General features: G+C 39.9%; 1 protein-coding gene across 3 annotated transcripts in view; it reads right to left on the bottom strand.

Annotated features, from left to right (window-relative positions):
- The window catches only part of furina (furin (paired basic amino acid cleaving enzyme) a), an 82,811-nt gene that overhangs the window by 6,924 nt on the left and 55,421 nt on the right, over positions 1–20,466 (bottom strand). For all 3 annotated transcript variants that reach the window (XM_031759510.2, XM_031759511.2, XM_031759512.2), the window contains exons 7-14: positions 17,446–17,534; positions 11,350–11,522; positions 9,701–9,913; positions 7,994–8,094; positions 6,770–6,873; positions 6,481–6,598; positions 1,202–1,381; positions 984–1,108 (exon numbers count right to left, since the gene is read on the bottom strand). In XM_031759510.2, the coding sequence (XP_031615370.1) occupies positions 984–1,108; positions 1,202–1,381; positions 6,481–6,598; positions 6,770–6,873; positions 7,994–8,094; positions 9,701–9,913; positions 11,350–11,522; positions 17,446–17,534 (1,103 nt within the window). The remainder of the gene's footprint in view (positions 1–983; positions 1,109–1,201; positions 1,382–6,480; positions 6,599–6,769; positions 6,874–7,993; positions 8,095–9,700; positions 9,914–11,349; positions 11,523–17,445; positions 17,535–20,466) is intronic.

The following is a 20,466-nucleotide window of genomic DNA, read 5'->3' as shown; positions in this document are numbered from 1 at the left end:
AGGTTCCACTTTAGTAAATCACTCCTTACTGAGGAGGGAGGCATGAGACTTGAATCTAGATGTTTTTTTCTAAAGTATTTTGGCTGAACATGGTGCTGTGGGTGGACCTGCTTTGACTGGATGGTTGTGTGATGATCCACAGCCAAACATAAACACTGAAGAATTTGTCATCCTTCCTGCAATAAGGAAAAAGGCTGCACAGCCATACAGTCAACTAGTATAAAAATAGCAACAACACTTTGGACACAGAAGCCACTTGATCTCTAATCTCTTGGCACTGACCCTCCAACCCTTGAGCTGAACTGTAGGCCCAACAGATTAAAGGTTACATTAAATAACACTCAAGTAATGTCATTCAGGATCATCCTGGTGACCTAGTGGTGACCTCGTTTAGGTTTAAGACTGTTGAAAACATTCAATGTGGACTCTGAAGATCTTTGATCAGCATTTTCCAGATAAAGAGGGAAGATAAACTGATACTAAATTAGATAAAGCCTGGAAGCGATCAATCATTGCACAATGATCAGTCGTAACATTTAAACCAGGGGAAGCAATTATCTTGATACAATATAATGTTCTCCTGGATGTTACTTTGGCACATATCACACACCCATGATTGCTGCATACCAAGTTTACCCAACCTTTAGAGCACCATCCCCAACAGCATGTGAGGGGGAGGACGACAATATGCCCTACTGAAAAAATTGAAAAACTTGGAAAATGAACAGCAACAATCTTGGACCTCAGTTTTAATTAAGCAATTTTAAAATTTAGAAGGAATAAAATCAGTTCACGATGGGACTAAACTGCAACCTACAGGACCGTCACTGTGAAGCCAGACACAACAGGAAGAAGTGGCCTGCCCGTGCCCTGATGAGTCTGAGCAGTTGGATGGCACAAGGAGAGCTATTATTTAGCAGGTGGTTGTAACAATGTGGGTAACTGGTGTATATTATATTTATGTAATAACAAAACTGCTTTACCATAGTCACTGGCACCAGCCACATTCTCAATTTCAAGCGTCCACGCCCCAGTAGGGTCCTCATCCCAAGAGTGGGTGGTCATGAAAGCCCAGTCATTAAACCCCTCTGATGAGTAGTCATGAGGCCTGCAGGAAAGCAAGCGGGAGCGTAAGGAAGTATTTTGTGATTACCAGCATGCACTGAAGATCACCATGTTTGTGTAGTTGTGCGTTTTTTACCTGGGGTGGAGCAGTGTGGAGCGTGTGCCAGCAGGACTAATGAGGTGGATTGCCAGGTTTCCCCTCCGGTTGTAGGACAGAGTGAGCCGGGCCTGGACGTGCTCTAATGAGGTCACATGACTGTCTGTCCCCATGCAGCCGTCCACACTCTTGTTAATATATAAATGGCTGCCAATGTTCCTGTTAACCGACAGATTAAGTCAGTGATGGACATTACTTACGGATTGTGTGTCAGTGGAATTATTAGTGGCTTATTACTAAGTGGACAACATTTTGCTCTTGGACACTGAAAGCCAACAAATGGTGATTCGTTTCAAGCCTTGAACAGGATTAGTGTCTCGACCTGTAGCACCCCTATCCTCTGTGGAAGTAAACACACCTCTTTTTTTCTTCCCCCCCCCAAATCCGCTTAGGAGATTATACGCATCCACAACAATTCAGAGGAGGAGGAAGGTGCAGGGTTTTAGTGGCACAGATGTGCCCAAATTATAGACAAGACGATCAGTAAACTGCCAGACTGAATCCAGACGGAGTCCCTTCAGGTTTAGGCTGAGTCACATTTTTCAGGATGCACTGAAAGGGCTGCATACAGTAAACACCTTTGACCTTTAAAGCAGCCTCACATGGGAAAAGTCATGTAAAAGGTTAATTTTCTGCACTATTCAGATGCCAATGAGTCATACAGTGACTGCCCATGATAATATTATAATGCAAATTGACAGCCACGCAGCATTTAAGCATGCTTGCAAAACGTATTTCATGGTTTCCTGAGGTGGGGACAGAAAATCTTAGAGAAATGGAAATTTATACAGAGAGCTGTTGAGGTTGATTTATCATCGGCAGTTGACCACTGCAGCACAAGCGACTGTGATTTAGGGTCTAGAAGCAGCTAAATTTGTGGCAGTGCTGGAAACACAGAATCTGGTTTTACAAGCACACTTGGACAAAAACAAATAATATTTTTTTAAAAAGAAGAGGAAGCTGCAAACCTAACCATCAATCTGCCCAACAAGTAAATGAGAAGCTACACCTTACTCTCCCTTTCCCTTTTTATCAAGAGCTAGTAAAATAAAAATCATTTTTTTCTTACTTCATGCAGTCAGATTCCAATTTGTCACAACAACTGTTACATAAATCCTTACTTTTTTGCACGATGGTTTTTCTTCAACATGCCAGCTGATTTCAGGTCATTTTTATTTCCTCTCCTTATATAGCTCAGCCACACTAAAGTAAAAATAGGATAATATTGTTCTTGTGACTAGGGGGAAGAAAAAAAAAAAAAAAAAAAAAAAATCAAAATATGGGGAAGCCATACAGACAGACTGCTGGTTGCGCAGCCTGCATGCAATCGCAGTATAGCTCGGACCAACTGCAATCACTTTCAGACAGGCTGGCAAAAGTCTGCAAATATTTGCAGTCTAATTTATAAATGCAAATGCAAATTAAATTCATCACAGTCAGTCAATGAATCTGACTCAGAGAGCACCAATGAGCACAACCCGTCCTAGAGCGCTCTCCTTGGAACAGGGAACTCAACTCATCTGGTCGTCAGCTGCTTGTATTCTGGGTATATTGCTATGAAAAGTACGGTTGGTTCTATTTCAAGCCTATAAGGTTATGGCTGGACTCTGAATGCAAGTAGTTAATGTGCATTTCTGTGTACGCAGACTAAAGCAGATTTTCAATCTCACTAATTTATCACAGCAAATCACAAACAGACTGCATGCAAGTTCCAATTTGTCTCTATTCAACTGCTAACTGATAGAAGACCGACACAGTATTATTGCAGCTTTATCACCGTTTTGATGCACCAAGATTGCTTTAAAGATGGCAACTGACTGAGTGGTCAAAGACGTGATCTAAGCAACAATCCAAAAGGCATTGAGACTGCACATTTATTGCACATGGTTGCAATTATCTGGCCATGCCATGTTTTCAACCACTTATCCCAAGTCTGTTTGTAGCATTAAACCACCTTTGGAAACATTTTGTTTACAATTTATTTGGCTGTCTTTTTAAGTGTGTAAAGTGGGTTATGCAAAAAGACCTAAAAATCAACCAATCAACATGTTGTGCATAATCAAAACTATCCCTCCAGCACAGACATGTTCATGTCAATTCATTGTGCATAAAGCTTTTGAACAAACACCACATGTGTAAGCCAAACTTGAAGCATTCCCATGCGTTTGGCAGAATCTTGGGAAAACAAAAAGGGATGTTTCCAAATCATAAATCACTTTTTAAAAACTATGTGAGAGCTTTTAACTGATGCCATACAGTTTTTATTTGTAAAAGATTTTGCAGACCTGGTAGTAATTTGCATCAACTTTCGTGTGAAGGAAATGGGCACACATTGGGCACATTCAGTGTTCTTACAGCACATTGACACACATTTGTAACAAAGCCTGCCTCATTCAGTCAGGCATACAGGAGCTTTTCTGTCTGCTCATGTCACTCAAAACCTAATTCCCCATCTCACGGCTACAAAAGTAAATGGCCTAATGTTACTGTAATTATGGTTATAATAATTCACTTTGGTCTTTAAATATAATAATTGTGCAGTATTGTTGGACTTAATAATGTAATCATAAAATCATCATAAAATTACTTCCCTTCAAGTGCGTTCCAACTTTTTTGTGCATGTAAAAGGTCTGCATAGTTATACAGCCCTCCCAAAGACAGAACATTGCTTCTGAACCACTGGCTGGTTGTTCTTCAGGAATCTACATCAGTCAAGTCTTTTAAGTAACTCCAACTCTAAAATATCTTAGTCGTGCTATCTATGGAGCTCAGGACAAGGCAGAGGAGTATTATTTTGATAGAAAAGTCCCCAAAAATGTGTTTGAGCACTGCAGAGCTATAACTTTGCCTTGATGAACTAGGTTGAAATGTTTAAGTGTCCAATCAGAAATTGAACCAAGGACGAGGTTTTCATGGTATCATATTCACTATGCTGGCTTTTTTTAAGCTAGTGTTTCCCTGACAGTACATATGTGAACTAGTAACTCAGGTTATTCCTAAAAATGTTAAAACATGTTTTGTTTGATCCGGGAGTCTCTCCTTGAACCAGGTCTACTTACAGTTCAAATTCATACAGCTAAACTCTGGTTTATATTTACTAGCTATAATCCTAAAATCACAAACTCACAGGACAGGAGTTAATGGGTATAACCACTCAGTCCCATTTGTTCACCCAGTTGACCAATCAGAGCAATGTAGGCTTAGTTAGATTGTTTTTTTGTTTGTTTTTTTAAAAGGCCCCAAACAAGACAAAACAAAAAAACCTCCACAGATCCATTTTTCCAAGCCCTCTGTAAATGACTGTGACACCGTTACAGTTTAGACTGTGGACAAAATTCAAACAGTTTCAGACAAAGACACAGGGATATTCAGTACATCATGACACAGACAGAAAAATCAGCCCGATCCAGATTTAACTATGTATGCCTCACATTACCGTAACTCCGCAACCATTTTGGGCTACAGAGAAAATTCAAATCGGTTCTGAAAGATGAGAATTATTTTGTAATTTTACAGCCAAAATTACAAAATCTGTCCAAGCGGCCTGTTTGATACTCGGGTGATGAAGGGTTCAAATGGAGCGTCTGTTGAGTATATTCTGGCGTAATATACACCATGTCAGGAAACTGATGTGTTACTGAATATAAAAGCATGTAAATGTATGCTAGCAGAACACAAAATAAAATTATAAGCCGGTAAATGAGCATAATATGGGCTCAGTAAGCATGCGGTCATGACTCTGTCAGAGGTAATGAGTGAAAGTAACTGACAGTGAGAAAGATACTGAAACCCTGCCTGCTCACTTATTACAAGACAGTCTTGATAAATACGTCAGCTAAACACCTAAAATGTAAATTGAATAACCTGCCTTGACTGCTGTTCCCAGACGCTCAAACCATCTGCTCTGAGCGTCTCATAGCTGCAGTAAAAGAGAGGAACCTCAAAGCCAGCAAGGGAAGTGACAGGCAGCGCATAATGAAGAGGCGATGTCTGACTGGATTTAGACTGAGACACCAGCAAGAGGAGGAATAAAATGGCTGGGAAGAAATATATAGTCTCAACAGCGAGAGGTAGACATGAATTGACAAACTATTATCTTTCTTTTAAGTGTTTTGTCTCAAGTTTGAGTTGCGCACACAAAATGACAGGCATTTCAACAGGCGCCCAGAGCCAGCATGATGAAGACACGATGTGTCGCTGCGCCAAAGCTTGACAGCTCAGTCTCAAGTCACAAACATCTCCAAAACCTTTGTTTTGTTATGAGTTACCAATTTAATGTTGATTTCTGTTTTCATTTAGTCTTTTAACTTACCACTTCTGAAAAATTTAGGCTTCTTATCATAGTATTTAACGAATGTTTGAAGTCAAAGAACAAAGCAGCTAGAAATAAACAAACTGTCTTTGATGGATATTTGGTGCATTCTCTTTTAATATAGCATTCACTGCTGTTATTGCTCTACCCCTCTTTCTTTGCTTTTAACATTTACCTCTTCAAACTTTATCTATTAAAATAGCCTTCATAATTGCATAGATGATTACAAATAATTAGAATATTTAGTAATTAGTATAACTGGGGCTGGGGTTTTTTTTGTTCCATAATATGGGTCAAGCTCCAAAAACAGTGAAGCATCAATTTGCTCTAATCCAATAAGATAATTTCCTCCAGAGACACATATGACTTAGTTTAATAACTAGGCTGTGTGGGTTTTAGTCAAAGCAATTTAAACAAATAAGTTGTTTTTAGAAAATTGACAGCTGTAACGTGTGCAGACCACAGTGGCCATGGGAGACCAACATAGTGCGTCTCATGAAAACACATGTGAATAAACAAAACAACCAAATTAAGAAAACACAATTTAATCAAAAATCACTGCACTGAAGATACAACAGGAGCAAATTCAAGAATGTGCTGCAAGTATGCCAGACTACAATGGTAATGATTCCAGGAGACGCATGAACTGAGCTGGGACACACTGCAGTTTTCATTGTTTTGTGACTCAATATTAATTAAAACCTAAGCAAACTCACACAGGCTGCTTGTGCTCAGTGTATTCTATTTGTTTGCACTGTGAGAATCTCCTGAAATTGTGTTCTTAAACACAAACATATCTATAATTTGCTTCTGTTGTGTTTATGTACACGTGTTTGTGTGTCTGTTGCGGTGTGTTGCCTCTCTTTGCATCACCTTAACGGTTTCTTGTCATCAGGATGCTGAGATAAACCGAGCTGCGGTATTAATGAGCCTCCGGTGTACTAACCTTGGCTCGCTGACCATGGTGATGACGCATTTTCGTTGTGGTCCGACATTGGTCCACGTTTTTGCCATGGACACGATACCACCGGCATCAAGTAGACCATATCCGTACGAGTGGCTGACTGCAGAAAGCAAGAGGAAACGTTAGCCAGCATCCTGGCTCTCCCAGCTGGTGTGCATTTCAACCTCTCTGTCCAGTTAAGTCTGGTTTATGTGATGCACACTATTAATGAGCCTCGCAGGCATCTGCAAACTGCAGAGGGTTGATGAAAACTTGAAAGGAGCTGCTGTACCTTTGCGCCCGACTCCATTGGTTTTCCAGTCATTGGTGAGCAGGTAGGCAGGTTTAGAAGTTTGTACAACCAGATGTTGCATGTCCCTCCAGGTCAGGTTTTTACTGGAACACGTGTACGTGCAAGCACACGCAGACACACACAAAAAGAGACAGACAGCACACAAACAGCGACACACGTGGTAAGTTTGGCTTAAAATTCAAGTTGAGCCACTGAAACATCATCCGATACTCTGCTGATGGACAGCTGATTGAATTCAGAATACAGCGATTTAGCAGTCACATTCTTTCTTGGCTTGCATAAAATCTTAAGTCGAGACGTATTTCAAGCCCTTTTCTGCCCTTTGCGAGACATTTTCCAAAGCATCATTAATCTTCATGCAGGCAAGCAAGTTGGTATTTACTAAACGCAAAAAGGGCTTACATGAAGCCACAACTGGCCTCTGTTGTGATTAAATGCGTACAGGCTTTTTAGTCTTATTGTGGATTTAGAGAAAATGAGGCTTTTTAGATAACTTTGCTGACTCACTTTGTCATCAAATTCATTCCTAATTGCAATCTTTTTCCATCACCTCACTCTGTTTTGCCACAAGACTAATTACTCGTTTTCAGCGCTCTTCTGACGTCCGTGTTTGTCTCTCCATTAGTGCTGCGTGACTAGATAAGAATGATTAGCGCTCACATCCAAATGGTGTTGTTTGTAAGTGCACAGTTGAAATCTGTGGCAGAGGGGTTAAAAAGTAATTCATAAAATGGGATAATCACGCAGAACTAATGCATAAACATTCAGCACCAGCAGTAAAAGCTTAATTTAATAGAAGAATTTAAAAAAAAAAAAAAAAGTTTAAAAACTGGGCCTGGAAAAGTTTGTGCAACACATGCAAAAAAAAAAAAAAAAAAAAAAAAGCAATAAATATTTTACTTTTTGGAAAAATTGCATTTTTATTTTTTTTGGTTTATTTTTTAAAAAAAATGACTTTGCTGTTGGGAAACATTACAAAGAGATAACAGTGGAGCATTACTACAAACTACTCTGGCATTCTGAAAACTTCAATATCTGAGTTTGGAAAGAATAAACTGTTGCACTCTCTAACGAGCTTGTGCCATTTTTTCCCTCCCCCAAAACAAAAGCCAGCAGATATTAAACGCTAGAATAAGGCTGTACAGCTGAAAAGAATAGCAAGGACTAGTCGGACTCAGAAAAATGATGGCGATAAGCACTTACTTGGCCTCAAGGGCAAGAGCGATGATCCCAGCAGCCAGCGGAGCAGAGGCAGAGGTGCCTGTGTGAGAGTCCGTGCATTTTGATTTGAGATCTGTAGTCACCTAAGCAAGATGAACACAGTAGACTTAAGTATCACAGCATTCCTCCTCCTTTTTATCACGTTTCCATTTTGTTCTCAAACTCATATTTCACTTGGCGCTGCTAGAAAGAAAATATAGTTAGAAAATTGCATTAGCTATGTTCCGTCCTCAGTGTCCATTTTCTTCGTATAAGTCTACATAGCTCAGTACATCATTTGACAATGAAGGTATTCAAATCTCAGCTGCATTTTCATTTTTAAATTCACAAGATATTTCACTCTCTTGTAACCCGATAAATTGGAATTTGTCTCCCTCGAATGAGTAAAAACCTTTATCCTCCATCACTTCTTCACTTATTATCTCATGTATTTGCTAGGGAGAGAGAGAGAAATCATCTAATGGGTAAAGCGGAAAAATAAAACCAGAGAAACCATATAAGCTGATGTTTGGCTTCTTTTGAACAAGTCTTGTTTTTACTGGACTGCTCTAGCAGAGATCATTTCAATGACCCCCCCAGCAGTCTGCTGTAGTTGTGCTGGGCAGCTCCCAGGTGAGAATTTTCTGCAGCTACATGAATACAGAGAAATGTGGTGTATTTGACCTCAGGAAAAAACCCATCTGCTGGAAGATAAAGGTTACAAAACACTGCCTGGTGATAAGGCCCCAAGTCACCCACTGTATAATTCTGGAGGTGAAGTCAATCAGTGCTACTGAATGAAGCTGAAACAAAAGCAGCTTGGATCACAAATCTGCTGACCAGTGCAGAGCATACAGAAACTGATCTTTTAACAGACTGAGGGAATAATAAATGCACTGGAAGAATGACTTTAATGGTCATTATGCATTCAGGAGCCTTAGGTTCACATATAACTCACTTTAATTTGAAAGAGACAGATATAATACATGTGATTAAAAAATTAAAAAAGTGAAGATATTCCTGTATAACCTCAGAGGTCCCACTCTCTCTTCCCACCGACTCCGGCTCTTTATTCCTGGCTTCATGAATGACAGCACTATTAAATGAGTACATCACTGAAGCATTAAGGAACCAGCCACACGTCACGGAGATGTCATAATCTGCCCGTCCAGTTGGTCTGCCAGCTAGGGTGCATGCAAGAGAAAGAGTGTGTGTGTGTGTGTGTGTGTGTGTGTGTGTGTGTGTGTGTGTGTGTGTGTGTGTGTGTGTGTGTGTGCACACGTGTGAGAGACAAAGAGGGAAACAGCATTTGTGACTAGAGTGTTAAGCAGCAACAGATTGCCAGATGGAGTTTCAGCCAGTCACAATTCATAATCATTTTAATGGCCCAAAACTGAATGACTGGTGAAGAAATGGAAAGAAAAGCAGCAAAGAATGAAGAAGCTAGCTGTGATTCACACATTGAGGGTACAGAATGAAAATGCTGAAAAAGCTTAATGTACCATGTTCAGAATTAATCACAATGAGATTAAAATTCATCTCCAACCATTAAAATCATCAATTTATTAAGTTCTCCAGGCTTCCTGCTTCTCAGATGTTAAAATGTTCCAGATGTTTTAGGTGGTAGTGAGCTGTATTTTTGCAGTGTGCGTTAGTACTTTTTGTGCAACCTTTGCAGCAGGCGGCAAAATCTGGAAAGAGTCGACTCACTATCTGCTTCTCATTTAGATTTCCCGAGCTGTAGGTGGTCGCAAGGGTGGAGGAGCAAGCCTCGCTGTACCAGGGGACATTGCCGTTCTGTGTGGAGCTGCTGATGGACAGCGTGTAGATGCTGTTGGTGTAGCCGTCACAGTTGCAGCTGTCCTTCTCCCGTCCTCCATTACCAGAAGCCCACACAAAGATGGAGCCTAAACCACCGCGTCCCTGGAGAACACACAACATAGATTTAAACAAACAGGAAAATAAAAGACAACCACATGTCCTTTCATCCATGTGTGCCAAAGACTAACAGTATCCACAGAAGAACAAAATCTCATTCACTCTTTAATAGGAAGCCCAATTATAGTGGGGCAAGTTCACTTCAGAGCTCACTTCAAAAAGAGTCCCATTAAAACCCAACGTACAGGCCTGGGTGGTCACTCACTAAATTACAAAGAGCCAAATATCGCATGACAGCAATTCAATATGGAAAGGCAGTATACGACAACAGCTCATTGTAATAAATCATCCAACCTCTCAGCCTTTGAAGTGCAATAATTTTCATCTAAGAGCGGCTTTATTGTATTGAGTGGCACCGTCTCTCTCTCTGCATTGATCAATTCCAGCCATGCACCACCCACACCACCATCTGACAGTGCTGTCACTGTGGCAATTATCTTAGCAGTCAGTGTCAGCAGTTCCAATCAAGCTTTATGGCACATGCTTTGAATCCTACTGCTCCATAACAAGAGTCTGTGTTAGCGGGATGGATGTGTTTATTCATGGTGAGCAGATGTGAGAGGTCGGGGTGTGATCTGTATACTTACTAATCTGTTAACTTGTTCATTTCACATCTCTGACACACACCCAGTGTGTCACATGCATTAAGACAAGTCAACAACAGGGCTGATGACATGACAGTATGCTTGGTCGCTTATTATTCAGATCGCAGCATTAGATGTTGGCAGAAAAGTTTCTGAAATTACTTTTCTACAACCCCTCTACGTGTATGTGCATATAGATAAGCATGTGTTTGGAAGCTTTTGATTATAAATGCTTGTCATTAAGCAATTTAAAGCTCCGCTAACTGTTTAATTGGAATTCTTAAAAACAACCTTGGGAATGGGGGGGGGGGCACTGAATTCACACTTAAAGAAAGCACAACCTGATTATCTGAAAAAGATGCAAAGATAAAAGACGAACTCAGAGTTTAATAAGTATCCTTCAACTAGCAAAAAAAAAAAAAAAGGGGGGGGTGACACACACACACACACAAACAAACATTTGATTCCTGCCAGTGCTGCCGCTTTTCATTTTCTAGGAGTTTTCTTCCTGGGTGGCTTTCAGAGGACATTGCTTTCTATTCATAATTGTCAGGGTCAAAAAACGCTTTGTTCTTCCCGCTTGTGTCCTCTCATGCTTGAACAGTTCAATTACTGACTGCTGAAAGGAAGTGACACACAGGCAGTAAATAATTTCTGCATCTCACACACACACACACACACACACACACACACACACACACACACACACACACACACACACACACACACACACACACACACACACACACACACACACACACACACACACACACACACACACACACACACACACACACACACACACACACACACACACACACACACACACACACACACCTCTGTAACTCCGCGCATAAAAGCTTCTTTGGCGAGTTTGGCCGGTCCATCGACAGTTTTGCCGTCATCCTCCGGACCCCAACTGGCGCTGTAGATGTCGATGTGCTGGGGATTCAGACTGAGAGACTGTGCCTCCACCATGTCAGTCACCTCACCGTCCAGCATACGCACACCTGCATGTGCGTTCACAAATGCAAACGTCAACTACGTCAAAGACACACATCAGATGGCAAAACAGAAATGATTCATTACTACTTTTAACACCATAATTCTTATGATACTGTAAGTCAAGGATGCAAATTCAGTTTCACTGCTCGTCACCCTGGAAAATAAGAATTGCTCCAAGAGCCAGAGAATTTACTGACATGCTTCGGTTAATTGAAAATGTGCGTGTCATTTAGCCTTTACAGATACAGAATCATCTGCATAAGGTATAAGGCCATTGAAAAGATGGTGCAGGAAGCTGCATCTGGTCAGATGGAAAAACAAACTTGGAAGAGTGGATTTGTATGAAATGAAATGGCTGGTAATGGACAGATGCAAGGTTATCGATGATTACACCCTCCTGCATGTATGTTGTATCACAAGACAGCTGATCAATATTTCACCAACTCATCTAAACAAGGCATTTTGTAGAGGGTATAACACTTAACCCATCATAAGATCACAACTACATCTGCGGAGGAGAAAAATTATCTCAAAGCTAAAGTGATTTCTTTAAAAATTGAGAGAGATTTGGTCCCCCATAAGGAGATTTAGACAGACTTATTTTCTTTACAATCAAATACCAAAAACTAAAGCAGAGTTGGGAATCTGTCACACACACAATGAAAAATATATGTTTTTAAATGTCATTCATTTAAATCCAATACAAATTCAACTGAATCCATATGCACCAACTACTGTAAATTTATAAAACATCAACCTGCGTGTTAATTGTAATTTAATTTTTATAAATATTTTAGCAGAATTTTTTTTGAATGACTAGTTTTTAATTTCGTGTCTTAACTGTGATGTTTTTGGTGGGGGTTTTTTTTGTTTGTTTGTTTGTTTTTTAAAACCTGTACAGTGTACAGCTTAGTTTTGGTTCACCTTGAATCAAACAGTAAGCACTCAAGCTGCCCTGCAGTTATGAAAAGCAAGAAAAATATATGCAATAAAATTTGTATTTAAAAATGATAATAACAATAATAATAACAATAATAATAATGATATCAATCCATCCATCTGGCAGAAAACCTGTTATTATAGTCTGTAGCTCTGTGCCATAGTGTCGCAGCATGAAATGACAATGTACTCAGCAAGGTGTAGGCACAAAACACTACCACTGTAGTGTCTAATTTGCATATTTACACATGAGTTTTCGATGCGGCGTTCATGTGTATTTGTAAAGCTCCTGCAGTGGTGTGGTGCATGCTGCCGTTAGTTTTATGTCTACCTGCTGTGATTATGGAGCCCATCACGTAAATCAAACACTATCTCTATTGATTTTCTTTGGTGTTTGAGCTGGTTTGTGGGTGAACTACCTCCTCAAGTGTGAAGCAGACTCCTTTGACTGAAAACTCAGATAAAAAGATGAAAGGAAACAACTTTTCTTCTTCTTCCTCTGTGTCTACATGAAATTAGTGCAGCTGTGAGAGCGTAAATTAGATCAAAGTTGCTGTTATTTCAATACCTAACAGTGGCTAATGGTCTGCCTTAAACTAAAGCTTCTTTATAAGGCAAATGATAGCAAGAATATGCTGTGCCAGTGACAAAACACACATAATGCAGCATGGCTATATAGAGTAGGAGGTGTTTATCCAATCCAATTATTTTTTCAGAAGCTCATCTCGCAATGAAACTAGTGTTCTTCCACAAGAAAAGTGGCAGGGGAAAAAATATCCAAGGCACTTTAATAACAAACTAATTTCCTGCTCTGATTACAGGTCAGGTTACTTCATGCTGTTATACATGGCTATAAGTAACAAAGCAGCTGCTCTTTGAAGTTCTCCAAAAGCTCTAAACTGTCACTGCTACTAGCGTTTCCATGGCAGCATACACTTTTGTGAGAGGAATGTGTAGGTCGATGAGGAGACTCAAGCATTTCCTCTGGCTGTCCAAAATCCTGAATCACAGAGTCCCCCAAAACAGAGAGGCTAAGATCCATATTACAGGTTCAATACAGTTCTAGAGCAGATTCCACATTCCAGCCTCTCTGAATCCTACTAATTATTTGCATTCCTGTTTATATTCTTTTCAAAGTGTTTAAAAAACCAACGACCACATAAAACAACTGGTTGTGATGTCATATGTATTGATCTTTGTATCTAAGGGCTACATGTTTGAGGAAACAAAAAGCGGCAGTGAATTGTTAGCTCATCCCCCTCACCACAGAGAAACAGGTTAAAACAGACTCAAAAACAGTTTCTTCCCCAAAGCGATAACCACCCTGAACTCACACATGCACCGATAACACAGCCCCCCACTTCCCACTTCCTCTATGGACCACCACTATTTATACCAATTCTATGTGCAATAACTGTATATACATAAACACTATTTATACCAATTCCATGTGCAATAACTCAACTGTACATACATAACACTATTTATTACATATTGTTTACGGTTTGTAAATTGTACATTTTATATATATATATATATATATATATATATATATATATATACATCTTCTTCCCTATGTTAATACTGTCCATATGTATATAGTGCTGCAGAACTGTACCCCCCCCAAACATGTTTACACTGAGTAGGAGATGCTCTGTATCTCATTGTACAGCTGTATAATGACAATAAAGGCATTCTATTCTATTCTATTCTATTCTAAAACAAAAATAATAATAACAACAACAAATGTGACCTTGAGCTCGAGCAGACTGGGTGGATGGGTGACGACCCATTAGGTGATAATTGTGTGCAGCTTTGATTAAATTCTGACCAACGCTGTTGGAGAAGTTTCAATTCTTGTGAACTGTGAACAAACGAACGCCCCTCCATAGCATACGCTCACTAGCCTGAAGGAACGATGAGCTTATCCTGCAGTGGCTGTGGCCCAAGAGGGTCAGAACGTTGGTGGTTCAATCCCACGCAACTATAGTATGCATGCCAAAGTATCTTTGAACATGATACTGAGCCCCAGATGCATCTATCAAAGTTTAAGTGTGTGTGCAAATAAGTCTGAGTCTATTTACCATAAACCCTAAGTGAAACATTTCAGAGAAGATTTAAAGAGTTTGAGGTGGTGACCCTCCTAATGTTAGAACTGAGACTTTTCCAGTTAACTGTGAGGATTATTTGTTTCTTTACCCAGTTGATCTTAAGAATACTGGAAGACTTAAGCCAGTCAGTCAATTTAATTTAAGAACAACCATAAAAGTACTTCACAGGAGAGAATTCTGGCTAAATAACGGGCTTCAGTTCTGTAGGTGATAAGACGGCAGGTGATCTTGTGCAGAGAGGAAAAAAATCTTTGCACTGTTGCACTGCCACCTCCCATCTTATGCTACTGGAATAATGACTACATGAACAATAAATGGGTATCCCTCACTTGTTTCTGATGTTTGACAGCAAATTTTTGGCAAATGTCTGTACCCTGTAATAAGAAAATAAAGTGTTATTCTTTGTGAAAAGTGGATGAATGGTTAAAGATTTTTCCATTTGTGAATGGTGGTTTTGGTTGGACTTTACCAATCGAAAAAAGCCTCAAGTGTAGATAAAGAACACAGTAGTCTACCTAATTTTCCACCTACATTACCTCAAATTGCCAATTTGATATGTTAGAAAGGCAGAATTCAAAGTGGTATATTTATGCTTGCCATCTGGAACGGCTGTAGAGACTAGTTGAAGCACTATTTGACAGGGTTCAAACTTTATCACAGCTGGAAGTAGGCAGAAGGCTATTCAGATAAGCAGAGACATAATGAGCTACAGCGTGCACTTAGATAAATAAGCTCCTACAGTATGTGCAGTCCTTAAAAAGGACTGAACATCATTAGGTTGCATCCTGGAGTCATCAGACCACCACAACACTGACAAAACAACATGTCTTCCGCACTAAAACAGGCAGTGAGCCAGTATCATCATGATCATCACAGCACACATGTGCACATGTACTGGCAATGGCTCCACAGCAACTTCTTTCCAAACCACCCATTTGATGTGGCTGGAATTTTAGCATCATGCTGTGAGAAAAAAATTAAATTATATAATTTTATTTTTTTTAAATGAAATAATTTATATGCAAAATGTACAAATCAAATCTGATATTTGTTATAATATCAAAAAGCTACAGAAGATTCTTTTGAAGGGTGGGAAGAGAAATGATAAAACTGCTCTCTCCCTCTAGGCAGAAGCAAAACAACCCATCGGGGTGCAAAATCCTTTTTAGAACAAACAAATTAATATTTCAAAATATTTTGCCACGCTCTCCGCTTTTGTATAGTCTCATAAATGAGCAGGCTCTGACTGTTGCTCCACATCTTCATCATTTAAAGATGAAACTAACAGTGGTACGCAGCACGCTCCGACCCCTAAGGCCAAACACCCAGCATATGATTATTCATCTGTGTGGAGTTGCACCTTGACACCGTAACTGCTAGCTCGCTGAAACCGTTTATTAACAAGGAAATACATTAGGAGTGCAAAATAAGCTGTTACGAAAAAAAACACAAGAGAACAAACTGATCACAAGCATTAGCACCGAGACAAGGGTTTTCATTATTAGAAAACTAATTAATAGGTTAATCAACCGATCATTCAAACATCTAAAACAGTTTAAAACAATTTAAAAAATATGGCTTTTTAAGTGATGAAAATATTTATCTTGTGATGAAAAGTGAGAAAAGCAGCAAATCTTTGAGAAGCTGCAACCAGAATATTGGTTTGTTTTATTTCATAAAAAGAAATAAGAGAAATACTTTAAGAAAACAGTTGTATTAAATTTCTGTCAACCCATTTGTTTTGGGTCAATCTGCCACATAAATTTTGCATTTAGTAGTTTGTTTTGTACATGAAAAAGGAAATGAAAGTATGTCTGTAAAACAAGGAGAGAACAATGAGGCAAACCAGAAACCAGAAAGAATGAGGTACAAATATGTATTTGGGATTTATTTCATTGGACTTGCTTTCTTAAATTAAAAAAAGACAATGAGTGAAAGAAGAACGCCAGCAACAGCCTGCATGTGCACAGTGATGGAGACAGACACTAGGTGATGGCATTTCTTTGGCTAGAGTGACACAGTCAATTTGTGGTTGCATCACTTGAAAACAGCAGGAGCCGAAATCGCAGCAAGGTGCCAACGAGACCCTGCCAAATGTGTAGAACAACAATCTGACTTCTGGCTGTCTGGGACTTGGCTTAAAAAACAAAAAGACAAAAAACTCAAAGCAGGATTTGCCTTCGACCAACTAAAGATTGCAGATTTACATTTATGCTGCATTAGTTAAAACCTTGAGGAGTCCCTTAATTTCTTCTGAGACACCATCAGCACAACAAGGTGCCTGTAAATATTCAGAGTTAGCAATTTATTGTGCTGATGTCTGTCAGCAAAATTACACCAAAAAAAGCTGAATTTCAAGCATCTATGTGGAGAGCTGGACTATGGGGCCAATACAAATCTTAAAAATGTAAGGCAGGGCACTGACCTTGGCTAAGGACTGTCACATAATGTTAAAAAGATAATTTAACTAATAATTTTATGGGTTCGGGGATAGAACAGTTTGCCTGAAGAGAACACCTGAAGTAAAGTATAAAAGCCATTTTTATTTATGTGTAGCGTGTATACAAACTGTTATGGCTAATGGAGATTCAATAAAAGCTATACGATTGTGTCATTTCAGTGCATTTCAGCACTGCTACTCCATGCAAAACCATTACACTTACAGCACACTGGCAATCCACATAACAACTGTGGTGATGTTCAAAGAGATTCAGTGGCATGCTGTGCCCGGGAAATGGGCTGAAAATAACACAGGCACAGCAGAACAAGCATTTCACCTCATTCTGGCAGTCAAAGGAAAAAAAAAGGAAGAAAAAGAAAACCTGAGATGAAACTGACTTTTGCCTCTGAGAGATTGAATCAATCATCCACACCATACCTCCAATCTTTGCGTTGTAAGCCACACCGACGCCACAGATCCCATTGCTGGCAACTGCCGCCACTTCTCCTGCGCATCGGGTCCCATGCCTTAAAAGAAAGAATGAGAACGTCAGACAAACTGATTATCCTAATGTTACTTGCCTAATGACAGCATTTTACTGTATATATACACACACACACACACACACACGGCAGGTTGTGCACTTGTCTAACAAAAAGTTACTTGTGAAATACTCAACTTCATCTTTCATTGTGGTTAAGCTGCAGACCGAGACAAAACACACCCACACTCTTTGGCCTTGATTCGTTTAAACAATCTGAATTCAACCATTAAAGAAAAAAAAATGTTTATGACTGAAAACCACTGTGGATTACCATGTCCTTGTAGAAAAAGTAAACCTTAGGAAGCCTAAAGCCTGAAACGTGTCAAGTGAAAGAAAAAATAAACGGCCATACTACTATGACACTAGTGGCAAGAAATTGTAAATCACATCTGCTGTTATCAAAACGTCTCTTTCATCAAGTTTGAACTTCTATAGCAAGATAAAGCTGCAGGCAGAGATACAAAAAGCTGATACAGAAGGGCTTGGGAACGTATTCCAGTCAAGTGCATTCCCATCGCCTGCCAGATGGACATGCACTCTTATTGCCCTCCAAACCATGGCGCAATCCCCGATGGATTGCAGCCATTCCTAGACAGGAATGCTGGATCCATCAGGAAACAACAGATACAGCGGACGTTCACTACTGAAGGAACTATCTAGGCCAGCAGGCTTTCATTGAGGCACTCTGGGTAACCTGCCAAACCACAAACCAAATAATCAAAACACCCTATCAGCAGTGAACAGCCTTCCCTGATAAAATGGGCTGCATCTGATGTCAGAACATGGACATTTAGTCTGAGGGTAGACAGCTACTAAAGTGATGAGTAGTTCTAAATGAGCATTAAATAAATTCATAATCCCTCGGTTTGTGGTGCCTGACGTGCATTTTTAACTGCTAACAGAGAAGTCGGAGGTCACAGAAGACATAAGGAAACGCATTTAGCATTATTAAGTTAATTAATTATGAGGACTTCCCGTTTCATTTAAGTCATGGCTATAATAAAGGAAACAAAAAAAGGTTAGAGCATTGCAATTTAATTTGCCATCTCAAGATATCTCATTAGACACTATGATGAGCTAAGAGGGCAAAGGTTAATGTCAATGCCAGAGGCAACAAAAGTGCCACGTCTCTTAATGGCCTCTGTTACCACTGAGCTGGTAGCAGAGGCCCAGTTGGATAATAAAAAACATCTTTATAGACACCAAGTTAAACACTCACACACGCATGCACACGTCATCTGGATTTTCCAGAGAACTTTATCACAGCAATCCCAGCAGTGTGTGTTTGTTGACTTTGGAGTCTTAGATCCTACAGCATCCGTGTTTTTGATGAGAAAGCTGATGATAAAGAACAGCTCAGGTGTCTGCGATGGGATGCCAGGTATGCACAGGCCTATCCCTCCCGTGAGTAAACCTTTCCCCCCGAAGTCTTCCTCTAATACATGCATTAAAGTCAATTATGTGCTAGGCTGTTCGTGGGATACAAATGACTCAGAGAGAGCCCTGGGTTTCTGAACCTGATTATACAAGAATGACTTGCGTAATCAGGGTTTTGGGAATCATTTTCCTGTGAGAAATGAAATGGATACACAAAGATATCTCTTTGCTCCTCCTACTCATTGCTACGGTCAGTAGAAAAGGGGGGGAGAGAAAGAGAGAAGGGTGCATCTTTGGGCCAAATTCTAGGAAATTCTGATTGGGCAAAGAAGCTTACTCCCTTACTCAAATGAAATTTTACTACTGTATCACTTTTTAGGTTGTGAGGGCAACACATCCACAAAACCTCCTCTCTCTGCAGAGCCAGTACAGTGTTCTAAAACTGGTGCAGCGCCCGTTCACAATGTCCCTGTTTAGAGGGGGACAAGTGCACTTTGCAGCACAACTGAGTTATTGCAGTCATTTATCATGGGGGGGAAATGGGATATGTCAGCAAATACACAGCTGATTTGGGTTTTCAACATTTACCTGCAATGATCCAACAGCATTAGTCTTGGACTGCGATCCAGAAATGACATTATTTAGATTGATTTTATATGCATAGGCTTTAATATTTGCCCTGCATGTGTGCTGCCATAGTAAACAACAAGCAGCCAGAGTGTTTATAAGAAGTACAGTGTGCACAAACTCACACATAAATACTGTGTGAGTTTTGAAAGGAGGACAGTTCATACGTGTCTCTCACTGCATGCAAGCTCAAACACAAGTGAAGCAAGCTTTAGCTGCAGAGCTTGTGCCTATCGAGCGGACCACAATAGTTAATCAGTCCCAAACTCCACTTTTACTAGCTGCTTGCTGTTAAATAACCACTGTGGCGATAAAACAGATGGTGGGACAGCTGATAGTTACTAAAGATAGCATCCTCAACAACTTCACATCAGGTGGTAATAAGTTTGTCTCAATGACTGTTCGCAGTTTAGACTGAGCCCTAGTCAATGAGCTGTTGTGATCACGCTGCTAACACTCCCTGTCGACAGTGGCCTACTGAGGATGTCGTGATCAAAAGTTTTTCTTGTGAAAGAATAACAGAAATCAACTTCTAGCCCAAAATAGGACTTCACTTCCTTGGGTGTGAAGCAGATTGGATGAATGGTGGTGAGGAGGGGGGAAAAAGGAAAAAAAGGAATAAGAGAGAAGCCTTTATAATAATATCAAATAGAACCCCGGTGAAAGATTTTAATAGTTTATTGCCCAAAATCTCCAAATGCAGACTGATTCCATATCTAATTAGAAACTATGACTCTATGAGTTCATCTGTCAACAGCATAATCATTCACAAAGATTAGCCTCAGGGAGCTTCCAGTCCTGATAATGAGGGCGAGACGTGATTGAAGGAATGAATGCTGGCTCACTGACTGTCCTCATTTCTACTGTTTCGAGTTCCTGAGAAGACATCACATGAAAGCAAACCTGGACTG

This window comes from Oreochromis aureus, linkage group 1 (genome assembly GCF_013358895.1).
Source record: "Oreochromis aureus strain Israel breed Guangdong linkage group 1, ZZ_aureus, whole genome shotgun sequence".
Classification (NCBI taxonomy): Eukaryota; Metazoa; Chordata; class Actinopteri; order Cichliformes; family Cichlidae; genus Oreochromis; species Oreochromis aureus.
The sequence above is the reverse complement of the archived record's forward strand: the minus strand, read 5'-3'. Positions and strand labels throughout refer to the sequence as shown.